This window comes from Puntigrus tetrazona, chromosome 11 (assembly GCF_018831695.1).
Source record: "Puntigrus tetrazona isolate hp1 chromosome 11, ASM1883169v1, whole genome shotgun sequence".
In the NCBI taxonomy this organism is placed as follows: Eukaryota; Metazoa; Chordata; class Actinopteri; order Cypriniformes; family Cyprinidae; genus Puntigrus; species Puntigrus tetrazona.
The window spans coordinates 21,350,926-21,369,429 of record NC_056709.1 but is presented as its reverse complement, the minus strand read 5'-3'; the positions used below and the strand labels follow the sequence as shown (position 1 = coordinate 21,369,429).

General features: G+C 39.0%; 1 protein-coding gene across 2 annotated transcripts; it reads left to right on the top strand.

Moving 5' to 3' along the window:
• Positions 1-1,705: 1,705 nt before the first annotated feature.
• Positions 1,706-17,399, top strand: prdm2b (PR domain containing 2, with ZNF domain b). 2 transcript variants are annotated; one of them, XM_043252054.1, is made up of 9 exons: positions 1,706-1,831; positions 5,307-5,372; positions 5,460-5,580; positions 6,069-6,172; positions 6,612-6,764; positions 8,137-8,263; positions 10,139-10,252; positions 11,023-15,632; positions 15,728-17,399. In XM_043252054.1, the coding sequence occupies exons 3-9, from the start codon at positions 5,466-5,468 to the stop codon at positions 15,752-15,754; spliced, it is 5,250 nt and encodes a 1,749-aa protein (XP_043107989.1). In that variant the 5' UTR covers positions 1,706-1,831; positions 5,307-5,372; positions 5,460-5,465; the 3' UTR covers positions 15,755-17,399. The 2 variants fall into 2 exon arrangements, with proteins under 2 accessions (XP_043107989.1, XP_043107988.1); XM_043252053.1 differs by having other exon boundaries at positions 1,742-1,883.
• Positions 17,400-18,504: the final 1,105 nt, after the last annotated feature.

Below are 18,504 nucleotides of genomic sequence, written 5' to 3'. Positions count from 1 at the left end.
GCATTATTATGGACTACTGTATATTTTGTCCAGAAGAGTAGGTTTAAAGTTCTAACGTCCTGATGATTTTTATTAAAAACATGCAGTATTTTACTTCATGCAAAGTTTAATTGATGAACTGGAGATATGTGGATAACTTATGAATTGCTGTGATTTCTTTAACGTCTATTTAACGGCACCCATTTACTGCAGAGGAACCACTGCAATCTATATCTTGGATGACCTGAGAGTGAGTACTTTTTACGAAGTGTACCTTTTTGGGTGCACTGTTCCTTTAATAGAGTCAGATCAAACTAATTGTAACTTATAAACCTGTTCGTGCTAACGGAGTAATTAAACAAAAAGATTCACAAAGTATGCAAATGAATGCAGACACCTGGTAGACTTCCTGACCTAGCTGTGAGTGTCTCCGGGGACGTGTTTAGTTTATACACGTGTGTGCAGGATGTTCACTACGGATGGGTCGAGAAGAGAAAACCGCATCCATGTGTGCGACATGCATCACCCTGAGAAGCAGATGTCTCACTCCCTCCACATCATAACACACGAGACTTATTGGAAACGCTGGTCCTGGATTTCTTTGGGATGTGGACCAGACCCAGAAGGGCTTTAGCTCTGTCTCTTAGAACGGAGGAAGAGCTCTGTGCAAATGTATCGATCACTTTGTTACTATTAAATACCATTTTACAAAACAAAGTTTTCTCTCTGACCCAGTACATATTTAATGTACTGTTGAGGTTTAAAAGTAAGAATTTCGATGCCCGACTCAGTGTAAAGACATAAATTCACAGTGCCCCCCTGTGGTAGAAATTACTACAAGCCTGCAGACCGTTTATTTGTGATGGGGAAAAGTCTAATTAGAAATACCGTGCATTTAGTGGTCACACTTTAGATCAGTTATTTACCTTCTTCAGAAGTTATTCATCATGTTACACTTGCATATCCTTTTTTTTATGGCATTGTTCATTTTAGGCATTACTTGTCATGTTGCATTATTCTATAACACTTTTTTTTATTATTATATCCAGAGACAGTTGATGAAATCTGATGTTCAGCGCATTTGCTGCATTCTGAGAATATTGTCTTATTTTAAAATGCCGGAAAAGACGGGCCAGACATACGAGATGAAGGAAAAAGCAATAGTCTGTGAATGTCAATACGCGCCGTGTGAATTATTTTTATGATCTGATCATCTCCAATAGTAAAACTGTCATATGACAGGTTGAAATGTCTCTCTAATAATACTATATAAATGTGAAATGTATTTTAAAAATCTTGGGGAAGGTTAAGGTCAAAAGTCTTGGTTCAAATATCCCACATCCAAGTTTCTTTGCGATAAATTGAAAACAATCAACACAATTAAAAACGCAGTTAAATAAATTAAGAGCAAAACGACCGTAGTACAGAAAACAAGGACGGTTTTTTTAATAAATACCGGGACTGTTTATCAATGGGCCATGTTGTCACAAAAGGTCAGTGTGTAAATGTGAAAAGGTTTTTTGAGCCATGTCTTTTTTACAGAAACGAGCAGAAATAAACTCAAGCTCGATTTTCTCATTTTCACTGGAGGAAAAAAAGTGACAACTTGCCCCAGCCTCCCCAACGCGAACACGATAGTTAAAGCACGCTAAAGAGGCTTGTTTCGGCATCCCGGGTCCTCATAAACGAGCCGATTTGCGGTGGTCCAGGTTTCGCCGGCATTACTTTCACCAATGGCCCGTCGTGATGGTCGTGTGCCTCTCCCAAATCTGCGACCCGACCGACCAGTTACATTGGGGAAGCTCTATAAGCTCCAGTCTCCATCCGCCATTTTCAGCACATTGGAAAGCAGGTAGACCAAAAACTGCACAGTGCCGGTAAAAAAAAAAAAAAAAAACCAACAGGTAAGTGTTTGAGAAGACCATGCACACATTTTTTACATCAATCGAGCCTTTGCAACGCTGCACGAAATGGCTCGGAAAGCGGGAGGACACCTTGCTCGGAGTGAGTTGCGTCGGGTTTGTTCACTTCTGAGCGCTTGGATTGATGATAACAATAAAACCTGTTTGCCCTGCCAGTCCGAGAAGCGACTCGAGGGCTCTGGTGAAACATTTAGGAGAACTTTTTCCTCTCGTAGAAGGTTCCTCGAGCGAAATGCGACTATTTGAAGCGTGTTTGAAGCGCGGTGTGTGTTTGTTTGCCTGGAAGTCGGGATATACAAGCTGAGCGTCTTTGCGCGAGCTACTGGCTTAATTCACTATTTATCGCCGTCTGGTTTCCATGACAATATTTTAAGCGCGAGGATGCACTTTACATCTGTTTTTCAATACAGCCCGCACTTGTTTAGCGGTTTATTTTTATTCGGGGGTTTAGTACAATAACGCAGCGGGCGTGTGAGTATCGCGCGACGTCCACCCCTGCGTGTCGTGTCGTAAGTTTTTGCTGGCGTTTCTTTTTAAACGTGTAAACTTTTTCGCTGTTAGTTCGCCCGTCTTCGGCTGCGGGTGCTGAAACGCCTTCTTTCTTTGTCCCACAGCCACCGTCTGTTATTAACAAAGATGACACCACAGTGAAACACTTCTCATTCATCTCTGGAGTTTATTCATTCTCCTGCCTCTCAACGCATCTTTTTCGCGATCTTGCATGCAGTGTAGAGAAAATCTGTTAAAACGCAATAAACGCTGTAGGATAGTGGAGGGTGCACGCGTGAAATCACGCTGAGGTGAACTTAAAGGTGCATTTTTTTTCTGATTTTTTTTTTTTTTTTTTTTTTTAAAGTTGTGCATGTGAAGAAATAAACACACGTGAAAACGATAAACATTTAAATGGAGACTCAAATCCTGTCAATTTTGTATGTTTTTGGCGAAGACTTGGTCGCACCCTCATGGACGCTGCCATGTTGGAATATATTAAGAATAATACATTTCTAAGCCACATTAATGATAGTATCTTAGTATTTTGTCTTATTTATTCCTTTATTTGAGTGTGTGTGTGTGTGTGTGTAACTGTTTAGCTTTTAATCTTCTGTTGTTGTTTACATTTCTATAGGATTAAAAGGTTTACTCTATATGTATATAAATCTTATGTAGTGCTTTCAGTGCTCACTATGTGATTTGTAAAGCATAAATAACAACATAGAAAATGAATGAAATTAAATTAGGTGTAATAAAACACTATGGGTGTATGGACTTGGATGAAAAGGACCTCGACAAAACACCTTTCGCGGGATCAGTTAGTAAACAAACCCCATTCGTCCGAGCCGATAGGTGTCAGTATAGAGTTTAAAACAGTGTTACATTTACATTGACTTTTATGCATTTAACAGACAGGTCGTCGAGGAGCCAACAGTCTTTGTAATCTACAGTGTCAGGTTTATTTTAAAACTAGATCCAGTCCTGGGATGAAAAAAGCCGTCTTATCGTTAGAATGAAATTACTGATTGAGGTCAAATTGGGGAATAAAATACTCATGCCAAAAGGTATATAAAATTGGCAGTTAAAGGTTTTTATTATAAAGTTATTCCACACATTTATGAGACTATGACTTTCGAGCAGGTCACTGCTGCGGACTAATAATTTTTTACTGACGAGATAAAAGGAGGAATCCCTAATGACTGCGCTACATTTGCACGAAGACTACCACCGACTGAGAGAAAGAATCTTTTAGCGGCCGTGTGACCGCACATAGGCTTCTGCAAATTAGAAATCGCATCTATTTTTATTCACTACTGGGATTTGAGTGTAATGATGTCATGAATTATTCCTGAAAGCGTCCGTTCTGACAAAGCAATCCCGCATTTGATGCTTGAACTTGATTCCAGAAGTACGTTTCAACACATTTTCCGTTGTGTTGGGTTTGCATGCTCCCACCCATGTGAAAGTCGAAGGCAGCCGAAGCCGAGAATCTGTCTCCGACCTCCACGCTTACGTAACGGTGTCACATCAGAGAGGCCCCTTGTGTGTCATGCTGTTTTCTCAATTTCCCCTTATTCTCTGTAGCTGTCATCCAAACCTGATGACGATGTTCTACTTGCAGTCCCGTCGGCTCTGGTTATCGCTCTATTCCTATGCTATGAGAAGAATTCTCTGCAGAGCCACAACAAAATGGATCATCGTTGGTCTAAAACTGTGGGACACGCACCTGTATGCCTGATTAAGTCATATGTTTTTGAAGGTGTTTTTTCTCGTCTAATGTCAGTGAGGTCACTGGTAATAGTCTAACCACACCTGTTAGCTCACTATTTTAGGGAAGGTGACTCCTCTTCACTAAGAAAAGCAACTTGATCATTAGTTGTATTACCGTATGATTTAAAGACTACTCACTAATTTCTGGTCTGTAAGTTTTATTTATTTTTTTAAAAAGTGTCTTATGCTCATTAAGGCTCAAAAACACTGTTAAACCAGTAATATGTGACCCTGGAGCACAAAACCAATCATAAGTAAAGTGGGTGTATTTGTAGCAATAGCCAAAAATACATTGTATGGGTCAAAATTATATGCCAAAAAAACACTATATATTAAGTGAAGATTAATATTTTGTACTGTAAATATATCACAACTTTTTATAATTTTTTTAAGTAACAAGCATTGCTAAGGACTTTTTTTCTTCACCATCAGATTAAAGTTGTTTTTTTTTTTTTTAAATAAGCTAATTGTATTTCAGCCAAATATTGTTTTATCTCAACAAAATTACATCAATGCAATGTTTATTTATTTAGCATTGATGTATAAATCTGTTTTTCGAAAAATGCACCCTGGTTTTGTGGTCCATGGTTACATATTGCAATTTAAAACTGTTTTTAATTTGACTTTTAAAATGCTATTTATTGCTGTGATGGCGCAGCTGAATTTTAATTAGCATCAATACTCCAGTCTTCATGGTCACATGATATCTCAGAAATAATTCTAATATGCAGATTTGCTGTTCAAGAAACATTTCTTATTGAATACCTTTATGCTTTGAAAACAGTTGTGCTGCTTAATGTGTTCATAAAAAAACCGATTCATCTTTTACTAGTATTGCACAAAGTTTAAAAGAACATTTTAATTAAAATACAAAGCTTTTGAAACAATAGAAGTTTGCACTCTGTTTTGATCGAGATAATGAAAAAAACCCCAAAACACTACAGACGCCTTTCTTGCTTACTTTCAAACTTAGTGCAAATAAAAGAAAAGCAAATATTGGGTATTTTCAGTTTTAAGCACACTTTTAAATGGTCTGCCAGTCTTCAGGACTGCTTGAGAGCAAGTCCCATCTTGCATCAAAGGCATAGAGGATTATTTTGTTCTACATGGTAAAAATAATTGCTCCTTTTTTCTGTTTTACAGAATCCATGAAATAAGAAAGGTCTTAGGAGTCTCAAAGTTCAATCGAGTGTTAAATCCTCGGTGCAGGTAAAGTGAAACAATTTATTTTCTAATGGCATCTAGAAGCCATGAGTGAAGAAACGCACCGTAAAGCCCACCCTTTTCTTTCATGAGGCTGTAATGGCTGTGCCTCAAGGAACATATGAAACCTTGGATGACATCCCAGCCCATGTGTGGAAGGGGCTGCCAAACAGCATGAAGCTGGGACCATCAGCTGTCAACCCCAGTCGCATCGGTGAGTATTTGTGAATGATTCGGTTAACGAGAAATCACGTGTTCATTATCGTGTATTTTCTGCTTGATGAAATCCTATGGAATGTTCCAAATCTATGATTTTGAAAGCATTTAATGTTGAGATATTTACAAAGTCGACTCAATTATTTTCGATTGGACTCGTGCTTTTAGCTGGTCAGCATCATGAACCAAAGTGACTGGTGATGTTAAAGAGATGCAAACAACGTAACTGCAGTCTTATTTTGTCTGATGTTTGAATAAGATACGCACAGCACGCTGCGGTGGTGCCCTAGAAATCTACAGATAAATGATTAATATCGAATGCTTCAAAAAATGGCTCCGTGAGAGCGTCTCTGGAGATCTTACAGTGCCTCGTTCTGATTGAGGATTCATGCTCTGAAACCTGTCAGCTAGAAAAAGTTTTCAAAATATTTTTCCGATGTTTGGTCATGTAAGATTACATGGCACGCTGTCCTTGTCTCTCCGCAGGTGTCTGGGCGTCTAGATTAATACCGAAGGGCAAACGTTTCGGACCATTCGTAGGAGAACGAAAGAAGAGATCTCAAGTCACAAGCAATGTTTACATGTGGGAGGTGTGTATCTGATAAGAGGAAACTCTTGACTAGGAGTCTGAATATGCTGATGAACGCAAAGCTTATCTGGAACGATACACATTAGCATTCGAACGTTTGGGGTCTGTAAAATTAGTATCAAAAATTAAATAGGATTTCCTTATGTGCTGCTTTTTATTTGATTCAAAATATAGTAAAAATGTTGAGTTTTCAACAGCCATACTTCAACTTTTAAGTCACTTTTTGATCTTTTAGAAATTGTTCTAATATGCAGATTTTTTACTTAGAAAAGTTTCTTATTAGTGATTAAAGAGGTGTGCTGCTTAATATTTGTGGAGAAGCAGCGATGCTATTGATTTTTTTTTTTTTTTTTTTTTTTTTTAATAGATAAACTTGTGAATAGTAATGTAGGTTTTAGCAGAGGTCGTTTATTAAATGCTTTTTGTTCCACTATCCCTAGGTATATTTTCCAGCCTGGGGGTGGATGTGCATTGATGCTACAGATCCAATGAAAGGAAACTGGTTGCGGTATGTGAACTGGGCACGCTCTTCTCAAGAGCAAAACCTTTTTCCACTAGAGATCAACCGAGCTATTTACTACAAAGTGTTAAGGGTAAGTTAACCTTGTGACGAATCAACAGGTTTTCAACATGTTAGTTATGTTTGCAAAAAGCCTGGAGGAGATGCGTACAGGGAAATAGTACCTTAGTAAAGGGGTGTCATGCAGAGGAAATAAGTTTTTTCTGAAAATGCTACTGTTTAAAATTTGGGTAAGACATTTTTACAAAGGCATTCTGTGAACCGTTAAAAGTTAACACAGAAATATTAAACAATGCAACAGATAAAAAAAAATAGTTCTAGAGCACAAAAAAAATCAGTATGTTATATTAATTTCTGAAGGATTGTGACACTGATCATAACTGAATGGCTGCTGAAAAACTGACATCACAGGAATAAATAACATTTTGAAATATATTATAATAGAAAATATATTTTAAATTGTAATCATGTTTCACTATACCACTGTTTTACTGTATTTTTAATCAAATCAAATAACTGCAGCCGTAGTGAGTATTAGATGCATCAAAAACATGTGAAATTATTAAACAATAACCTTTAATATTATCAGTGTATGCAAGCAATGACATTATTTTATTTTTTTTTAGTTAGCTAGTATCAACTTAATGGCACAGTGTTATCTGTCACTGTTAATGTTAGATGTACTGTATAGAGCAAAGAGAGCTGTGTTGCATTTCCTTTATTTGTGCTCTGCACAGCAATTAAATATCAGTGAGAATGTTCCAGAACTGCCACTGAGCAAGAAGGCAGCTTGTACGCTGCTGGGACGGAAAAATGTACTTATAGTCTATAATTTTACATATGCTAATAATTAGAAATTATAATCTTATATAAATGTATAATATTAAAAAGACGCTCTTAATAGAATAAATCTTATGACTGCATTGTGATTTTTTTTTTTTTTTTTTTTTTATTCTTTTCACTGAAATTTCACAGCACTCCTTTGCGGCTTCCTTAGGGTCCCAGTTTGAAAGCTCCTGCACTTTTATATAAATGCCCTCAAAGATAATGGACTCAATACATGTTCATTTTATTAACCTTTTTGAAAAGTATTAATATGCATGGGAGTTATATAAAACGAGTGTTATAATAATCATCGATGTGCTTCTGCTTAAATTTATGCACATTTTAACTTTAGTTATGTCACCTGAATTTACCAGTACAAATAAAAATAGTTTATTTTTATACCCATCTTTTTCTACACAGTCAGCAGACAAACAAAACGTCTTTAAGGTCACGTAAAATGTTTTAAAGTGTTCATTCCCTTCAATTAGCTGATACTGCACCTTAGTTTGTTATGGGGGTCTGTTCCTAAATGCCTGACAGAGCGTCAAGGCCTAGATAGTATTTCATCCTATGGCATGCCAAAAAGCCCGACTCTGATTGGTCCTTATACTCCCCGTCAGCCAATCGGACCGGACGAAGAACTTCTCGTGTGGTACAATGGGGAAGACAATCCTGAGATAGCTGCTGCATTAGAGGAAGAAAGGACTAGCAACCTGAACAAGAAGAGTTCACCTAGAGCAAAGCGAGGTAAAATGAAAACGCTGCCTGTTATCGCTCAAACCTGGCGTTTTTTTCTGTAGAAATATATAACCGGGGTCTGAAAGCATATGTTTGTTGTATTTGGACGCGTTCGCAGTCGCTAGCTGGAACTAGCATGTTAGCCATCTCGCTATTCGCCCATTTCAAGCGAAGATAATTTAAAAACAGGAATTGTGGATTATGTTTTGTTCTAATCAACATTGTTAAAAAGAAAAACAGCCCTGGACAGAGGCAGGGTGTGGTGAAATGTAACGTACTCTTCCTCATGTTGATGAACGGGTCGGTTAGCCTCCTTGCAGACACAGACCTCATCTCAGAGTCTCAAAATCTAGTGAACTTCTTACCTACAGAGTATTTTGAGCATCACGGACACGTCCGAGTGTTCGATTTAAATCATTTGTTGTGCGCTTTGATGCCCAAGCATGCCATCTAGATAGACAGTTTCCTAGCTTTAGAGACACAACCCTTGTCTGACAGAGATGACCTTCCAAACCCTCCTCGCAGAGCATTTTGAATCAGACCTCAATGAGCCATGAAACAAACAGTTTTATCCTCTAAAAGCTCTGTGCAGGACAGTCCGATTAGTTTGTCCATTGTACATCATTTGTTAGGTATGTCACCCATCACTGTATTAAGTTTATAAGTGTACGTGATTTAATAAACGTTTTGGGAAATTAGTTAGCTGTAAAATGTTACACACATATGAATGCACGAAGTTGCAAGTCGGCTGGTGTCCAGTTTTTCTTTTTAAGTAATGTATTAGCAAAAGTAGTAATAGAAATATGACATGTTAATAACATACAGAAGTTTGCTGTCACATTGTAGAAAAACCATGAGGGATTTAGATAATAAAGCTAAAACATTTTACATTTAGGTTACAAAATCAAATAAAAATCATTTTAGACAGTTTGACCAGTAACATGTTAAACTTGTGTTAAAACGTTTTAACTATATATGCACACAAATCCTTTATCTTGTGAGAATAGATATGTGGGAAGGACTATTTGACAAGTATGGTCAGATGACCAAGTTGCATGTGTCTGTTTTATGAATTGGGTTTTGTATAAGATGCTCCCAGATGACCTTGTCACAAGGACAGCAGCTGATGGCTGGTATCTTTTCTTGGCTGTGACAATGTCTTTAAAACTGTGCAAATGTGTGTAAAAGTGTATACATTAAATCAGCAAACATTTATACACAATTAAAAGAAAAGATAATTCTGTTGTTTTCTCACCATCAAACCTGTATGGCTTTCTATCGTCTGTGGAGTACGAAAGTTGGTAGTTCTTCTGAAAGTCAGTGTTCTTCTGAATATCATCTTTAGTGTTTCACAGAAGTCATACAGCTTTGGAATACCACATGAGTTAGAAGATGATGGCAGAATTTTATTTTTGGCTAAATGATCCCTTTAAGTAAACCTGTAGTCAACTGCTGTTCAGTAACAATTAATTATCTCTGCAATAATCATGCAATAATTATGATGTAGATTTTAAATATGTGAAAAACATATTTTGCCTGTGTTATGCACAATGCTGTAGTTGCAGAGTAGTCAGTCTGGTTTTGTGGTGAGCTGCTCGTTCAGAAAAAAAGGCTGTGACATACTTGTTTTGTTTTGGTTCTTGCAGGTGGAGCTCTTTTTTAAGCTAATGTAACAGATGTTCTTCCTTTTGTGGTTTACATATTTCAGTTTATATTCATTTATTGCAACTTCTGTGAATTATCATTGGGTTCAATTATTGTAGGTTTTGATGGCTATGATAGGAAACTTAAACCTAATTGCTTTTTGCTGCCTTTAGTGGGTGTCGACAATTATTAAAAAATTTTTTTAAACTAAAAATAGAATTTTTTTTTTTCTCCCTAAAGCAAGGAGGAAGCTGTCGGAAAAAGCCAGACAGGCTGATTTGGGTGGATTCTGTGAACCGAATAAATCAAGTGCCGTTGAACCCTTAATCACAGAGATGCGGGACTCAGAGGAAGGTAAGTTATGCTCTTCACCAGCCTCTGGCAGGGATTTGTCGTTCACAAGTATGTTTAGCTCAGACATAATATTTTTGTTACAGTATGGCTGCAGCCATCAATTATTTTGATTATCACTTAATGTGTCATTTATATAAGTTTTGGATAAAATTCTTTTACTTAGTATGCGTTTAAATGAAAAATAGGTTATTCAACATCCTGCCCCAAGTTTAAAGAGTGTGCAAATGTAATGTTATGAGAACAGTGTGAAGGCTATTTTATGCAGAATTTGCAGAGGTTTAAAATGTAAATAATAATTTCAGCACAATTAATAACAATTGTTGAATTGCTGTTCATTAAAATAGCATTACCAAAATAAATATTATGTAGAATTTAACCCTTGATGTCCAGTAGTGATATTAGTCAGAATTACTGTGCTTTATTTTGCTTTTGTGGTCCGCTAAACTAAGGAAGTGCTTTAACTAGAGACTTTTTCTAAATGTATAGATAAAGATATAGCCTTTATATGTGTGTATATATGTGTATATTTATTATTTTTATTTTTTCTTTATTTCTTACTTTCAAAAAACAATTGTAAAGAGACATCATTAGTGGAGGCTTTTATGCACAGCACACAAACCTGACCAGACAATAATGAAATTAGTTTAAGATTTAACTACATAAGTTTATGGATTAGTTCCAGTCCTAGTTGCAGTATTATTGTAACAGAATTATGTCTTCAGATGAATGATTTTCAAAAGTGATTTAATTATATTTATCTTGTAATACAGGGCTTAATGGTGAGGAAAGGCCCTCTTCACCTTCCGAGTTGCAACAGGAGAACGCAGCCCAGTCGTCTTCTGCAGAAAATGAAAACCTTGTCCAGTCTCATATAACAGAGATAAACCAGAGGGAGGGACTGGATGAGGAAAATGCAGAGGTTGATGGACAACTGCAGCAGCCAGAGTTAAATCAGAGCCCACAGCACCCCTCTGAGGCAGAATCAGTTGATGGGAATGAAAAGTCTCTCCTGCCTTTACATTCGGGCAGCCCTGCAGACGAAAGCACTGAGAGTCCGCTTTGTGATACAGAGTGTATATCTTCTTTAGCAAATCCTGAGTTGGAGGCAGAGGGGGATTTCGAAGATGACCCCCAAGGAGGAACATACCCCTGTCAGCATTGCGAACGTCATTTCTCCACCAAACAGGGCCTGGAACGCCACACTCATATTCACACTACTTCAAACCATCAAACTCATACATTTAAGTGCCGGTACTGTGCCAAGCCCTTTGGCTCTCAGGTAGGCAGGCGCAGACATGAACGTAGACATGAAAATGGAAGTAAAACTTTAAATAGGCCCGGATCACTTAGTGGAACAGCCTTCCTCCATAGTCCTACAGCACCCAACGATTCTGCTACCTCTGGCAGTGCATCCTCTCCAAGCCACTCACTCGTTATGAACGCACAGAATGGTCCACTTCAGCAAACCTCTGATAGTTTGAAAACAGAGCCTGGTGCTGAATCTGACCGACCTTTTATATTGGATGAGAATGGGGAGTCAAAAGAGCTTCATCCTTGCAAGTACTGTAACAAGGCTTTTGGCACACACACCAACATGCGCAGACATCAGCGAAGAATCCATGAACGGCATCTAATGCCAAAAGGTGTTCGTCGGAAAGGTATGCTCCTGCAGGATGGCTCCTCCCAACAGCAGCAGCAGCATGAACAAGGGCAGTCTGTTTTGCTCCAGGAAGAGTCACCAAGTGCCAGTCCACCACCGATTTATGTGCCCAGTGTGGAGACCGAGGATGAGGGAGAGAGAGAGGAGTGTATGGTTGATATTTCTAACAACATTTCTGAAAATCTCAGCCATTACATTGATGGGAAGATCCCATCTACAAGCACAGTGAGCAACTGTGAGGTCATCGAGGTTGATTCTAGCACTGCAGCTTTGTTTGGCCTTGATGCTCTTATTCTAAGTCCCAAACAAATTAGTCATGCATTTAAAATTGAAACAAGGACTTGTCCAACGAAAGAAGTTTCATGTGTAGCTCAGACAACTTCTAAAAGACGAACTGCTACACCACCACTGCTGCCTGCTGTTAAAATGGAAACAGAAACGGTGTCCTCCTCTTCCTCGCTGTCCTCCCCCTCCTCTCAGTCCTCTTTGTTAGTAGGAAACATTTTCTCCCAGTCAACTGAAACGTTAGCTTTTCAGAAGGAGAAATCCGTTTATCTTTCTCCAAAACTTAAACAACTACTACAGGCCCCAGACGGTCAGAAACCAGCCATAGGTCTTATCCCAGATAGCCATAGATTAACCACCCCACTTTCAGTAACTTCACTGCCTGCTGTCCAAGGAAAGTTTAAAAGAAGAACTGCCTCCCCTCCCACAACTTCACAGTGTAGCCCAGCACAAAAAAATGACAACATAAGTTCTGCAACTGGGGTTTCATGTTCTCTGAAGGTGCCAAAGATTGAAAGCCATTGCATGACGCATTCCTGGAGTTTGTCCAGCAAAGATCATGGGGATGCAGTAAGCCTGACAGGAAAAGACTGGTCTCCTTCAAGTAGTGGGGGGAATTCTTGCAATCAGCAGCCACTTGACCTTTCGAATTCCTTCAGTAAAAAAGACAATAGTGTAAGCAAAGGCTCTGGAGAGGCTGTGCTTGACTTAAGTGTGAATCGTAAAAGTCCTGTTGATCATGAAGGAAAGACAAGCTCAGCCACACTAACACCACATGTGAAAAGAAAGAAACCCAATACCAGCATTTTAGAGAAAGTCTTAATGAATGAGTATGCTGGCCTAAACTCACCTGGAGACGAAGGATGCAATGCTCTCGGAAGCCCTGATGTTCTTTCGTCTTCTGAGAGTGCCACATGTGTCGGCCCTTCTAGTCCCGGATCAGGATCAGAGCGCCTTCCTTGTGAATCAGCATCTCCTCCCTCTCTGACCCCTATGACTATTAATCCGTCCTCTCCATCTTCATCTAGCATAGCATCATCTACACCCCCTCCTCCAGTCTTACCCACTATCCCATCACCTCCACCTTTATCATCGTCACATTTTCGGATGTCAGATGCCTCATCACCTGCCCCTTTTCCTGTGTTATCACCTAAAATGTCCCCCAGGGCAGGTGAAAGCTTAGAGGAAGTGTCGGATTCATGTGCTTTAACAGAAGCATGCCATGATACATTCAATTCCATTCTTAACGAATCAGACCAAACCGCTGAGCAGTTAGACCCTGCAATTTCTCCACTGCCTCAGGATGCAAAAAGACATTGTACAGCAGATTCAGCTTCAAAGTCGGAAACACTACTTGAGGGCTCAACCCTTGATTCTCAGTTTTTAAGAAATGCAGATCAAGCAGGTTCTTCTCACCTAGAGTGGGATACTGCTTCTAAAACCAGCCAAAGCCATTCCTGTGAAGGAACTCTCCCTCAAGACCTCAATAATAAAACAGAAGGCCGACACAAATCAAAGTCTTCTCTTTCTAAAGTACAATCAACTCTTAAAAAGGAACCATCCTCACCGTCCTTCCTTAGTGAATTGGATTGTTCCCAGAAGAGTTCAGTGGTTGATGATAACTCTTTTGTAGAGGATACAGGGAAAAGCGAGGGGCCGGTTGATATAACCACAAATGGGGGCAACACTTCACCTAGAACTACACCAAGAAGTTCTGATGAGGTTGAGACACTAGAGCGGGAGACTTTTGTCAAGAGTTTTGTGTGTAACGTCTGCAAAGAGCCATTTCGGTCCATCAAGGACCTCAGTGGCCATATTATAGAGCATGCATCAGAGTGGCCTTTTAAGTGTGAGTTCTGTGTGCAGTTATTTGGTAACGCGACTGCGCTCCTCGAGCACCGCTCCTCTCTCCATGGGGTGGGAAGAATTTATATTTGCTCTATTTGCTCAAAGGAGTTTGCCTTCCTCTGCAATCTCCAGCAACATCAAAGTGACCTACATCCAAGTCAGAGTTGCACTCACACTGCCGTTGAAAACGGGAAACTCAGACCTCAGAATTACACGGATCCTGCTTACGCAAATGTGGAGAAAGACACTGTTCTTGACTCAATTGCTGGAGCTACCTCTGAAAACTCTACAGAGGAGCGCAACAGTGACACTACGAAGGTAGAAGAAGAGGAAAATGGCAATGAGGACCCTACAGAAGAACTATACACTACAATAAAGATCATGGCATCTGAGGCTGGTAAACCGAAAGGTCCAGATGTACGGCTTGGCATTAATCAACACTACCCCAGCTATAAGCCTCCACCTTTCCCGTACCACAATCGAACGCCTGATGGCTCGGTTGCCTCCGCCACTAACTTCACCACACACAACATCCCCCAAACATTCAGCACTGCAATCCGGTGTACCAAATGTGGAAACAGCTTTGACAACATGCCTGAACTACATAAGCACATATTAGTTTGTGCTAATGCTAGTGATAAGAGACGCTACACCCCTAAGAAGAATCCCATTCCTCTAAAACAAGTTGTGAAACAGTCTCCAAATGGTCTTCTTACCACCACAGGAGCCTCCGCTGCCACTGCTGCTGCTGCTGGACAAAATGCTTTCCGCAGAATGGGTCAACCAAAAAGGCTCAATTTTAACCAAGATATAACATCGAAAGCAAAGTTGTCAGCCCTAAATAAGAAGAAAAACCAGCTTGTGCAGAAAGCCATATCTCAGAAGAATAAGTCAGTTGCCTCTATAAAGAAACCGACAACCCGGGTAAAAGAAGAGGAAACTCATAAGGCCCATGCATGCCCATACTGTAGCCGGGAGTTCACATACCCAGCCAGTCTCAGTAAGCACATTGCTTGCAGCTGTCCACAAAGACCTGTTGCCAAGAAGTTGAAAAAAGGAGCACTGATGCCTCAAGACAAAAACAGGAGTCTTCGAAGTCGAGCCACTGACTATGAAGTCAAACAGGAACCTGGTTCTGGGCCAACTGCAAAGCCCTTGGGAAAAACCAGAGCCCGTAGCTCTGAACCAGTGGAGAGCGAAGCTCCACCAGCAAATAAAGGCAAAGCACCTCAGGTACGTACAAAGAGGCTAGCCTCAAATGCAGATACCATGGCTCCACAAACTAAGAAAGGCAGAAAGAGCAACGAGCCACTAACTTCCATAACTCCTGCACTTACTGATGACTCTTCGACACTACCGCCATCTAAAATGCAACGATCGAAGGAGGTTGTCATCAAGAAGGAGCTTGTCATCAAAAAAGAGTCTGTTGTGAAACTGACACCATCTAAGAAGGAGGAACGTTTTTCGACAAGGGCGCGGGAGAGAAAAGGTGGGCCAGTCACACGCAGTGTACAGATGGCCAGTGCTTCAGCTCCTTTGGAAGTGAAGTCTGAAGACCTCTCAAACCACGAACCAGGACAGTCTGAGGTAAAGTAGAATTTCACTGTTAACATTATATTGTATACATGTTGAGTTGGGAGTGTTTTATTTATTTATTTTCTCTTATGTGTGTTTTTTTTCAGGAGTCTCTCTTGAAGCTAGCCAGGTAGAACACCACAGCCTCCAAAAGATCGCTTTAGTCAGTGACTGGAAGGGGAACTTCTTTCAACTAAATTGGATTAACCTGATCACAGCCTGAATGTTCAGGGGGACCAGGAGTTATCTCTCTGCTCATGTTTTGCGTTGGCTCATTGGAAGTATCTTCTCAGTGCACTTTTATAAATAAGCCTTTAAGCCCCTTTCCTCAAAATGGACTGATGAATATAATAAATAAATAAATCTCTATCAAGCATAATATTACTTGATTTATAAATCTTGACCTTCTGGTTTTGTTTAGGTTTTGCAAGAGGCAATCATTCAGCAGTTTATCTTTCTAAGACTAATTCACCCCTTTTAGTCTGTGAGGTTTTCAGATCCAGTGGTCTCCTAATGCATGTACTTCTGTATACAGTATGATTGGACTGATCCTCTCTTCATGACTGTACTCCATTTTGACCTGCTCCTCTTTTACTAAGAAAAATTATTTGAAGAGTATATATGTATATTTAAGTAAATGTAATCCTTCACAGGGAATGTTTATCATACTGAGGCTCTCGTCCGAGATGCTTTTTTTTGTTTTTACTTTGTTGTTGATGTTTTTGTTTATTTTGACGCAGCAAATTAATTGAGCTGTTTGATACAGTCAGAGTGAGCAGGAGAAAAAAAAGTTTGCTGTATGTTAAAGATATTTGACCTTCACCTAAACCAGCCAAAACCGTAAGCCATTTTTTCTTTTTCTTTTTTTTTTTCTCTGTACTTTTTGTAATCCACAGAATCTACAGCAGGGCTGCTGGCCATTAAAACTACACTAAAACTACAACTGAGAATGACAAACTTTCTTCTGCACTTGCATGAAAATGAATTAATATTTGTAAGTGCCATTATTACAACCCAAATTATGTAATTAGTGATCTGGTCAATCAGGTTACTTGTTTCTGAAGAAAAGCACTTTATTTAGGCTAATTTGCCTTTAATGGATATCTCAAAGTTTGAGGTGATTTTACAATATGTGATGACACCTGCTTGAAAACTGCATTAATACAGAATTAATTTTCACTGGTATATTATAAGCATGTATGTCATAGCCTGACGCAACCTCAGAAATTTGCTTCCAGTTTATTAAGACTTAGTTCATATTGTTGCATTATTAGTACAATTAGCCGTTATAGCTGTGATGCCACCGCAAGCACTCAGTTTCTTTGGTCACCAAGCATTACACAAATGTTTCGTTTTTATCGATTCTCATTTTTATAAAATGGATAAGGCCTCTGCTTTAATAGAACATCAACTGGACTTCAAATCCTTAGTGGTCTACCTCCTGGCAAGCTTTGAACTGATGCGTTTTCTGCCTTTGGACAACGTAATCCCTCTCACTCCTAAGCCTGTCTTTGCCGTGTCATTTCCACTTTACAACCTGGACAATGAGGACAGGGATCTGAACAAGATCTGAATGCTTGAAATGTTTTTTAAGCTAGGAACTTGAAACGATATTTCTTTTTCTTTACAGAACTTTCATCTTGCAGTATGTCTTTGCTGTCCTGCATTGATATATTTTTTGGGAATGAAATGTTGACCGTGTTTTGTGATTATGAATAATAACCTTCACAAATGTAAAATGCGTTGTTCTAATGGATATATTAAATTTTTTTCAGTGTATATTTGAATTTAGCTTTTAGTGTGACAGTAGAAAGTATCTACACATACAATATTGGTTGGTTTAATTTGTCACAGATGTAGTCAGTATTTAGGCTTGCATCACTATTTATTATCTCTATTGCTTTGTGACTAATCCAGGCTTTTGCCTACCTATTTTTTATAGTGCATTTAAGTTTTTTCTTTTTGTCCAGGTCCAATATAGGTATTTCTTTCTCTAAATCACCTGGCTTGTGAAATTGAACCCATTCTATTGAGAGTTTGATCTCTCCAGAAGGATTTGGTTTTATTGTAGCTGTCAGAATCTTGTATGTGACCATCAAAAAAGCCATTGGAGTGAAATACGGTTCTTTTCTATGCTAGCTAACCCTGACTGAATACTCGTATAGCCGAAAGAACTCTTCCAACTGTCTGGCTTGCCAATTTTCAAATGAAGAATTGAATATTGAGCGCAAGTTTGTTCCGTTATACAGGATAGATCTTTATGTAGCAGGGAAAGCACATCTTGTTTATGTTTCCCCCGTGCCATGGCACTGTATTTTATGGTTCCTCTATAGGCCGGTGCTGTGGTTTATGGTTCCTCCATGCTGTGCATGGGAGAGAAGAGGTGCATGATGCTGTATTCTGCTTGACAGGATGAAATATCGTCACACTTAATCCTGATTGCTGTGCAAGGTGGCATAGCCCTAGTCATAAAAATGCAGCTTTCGAGTTGGTCGATGCAGTACATTAAGAGGAAGGCAAGCTAAGATATGCATATGGATGTTACGCAAATTAAACATTTTCAAGAACAGTTTTTTATGAACATTTATTTAATATCAGGTTCCTTCTGAACTCAAAATGTTTGTCATTTACAATCCTTAAAGAATTAAAAAAAAAAAAAAAAAAAGTGTATTGATTTTATTACAATAACAGCAACGCACGTTGGCTAAAAAAACATGTAAAGTTTGGAATTTGATCGCCAAAAAAAAAAAAAAAAAAAGAATTTTGTTTAAGCTCTCTTCTTTGACTTATTATGCTCCAATAAATTGCATCGCGACCAGGAGCTTGTGTTAAACATGTAAAGGGTATTGGTTATTTCAGTTTTAACCTCAGACCTGCTACCGGT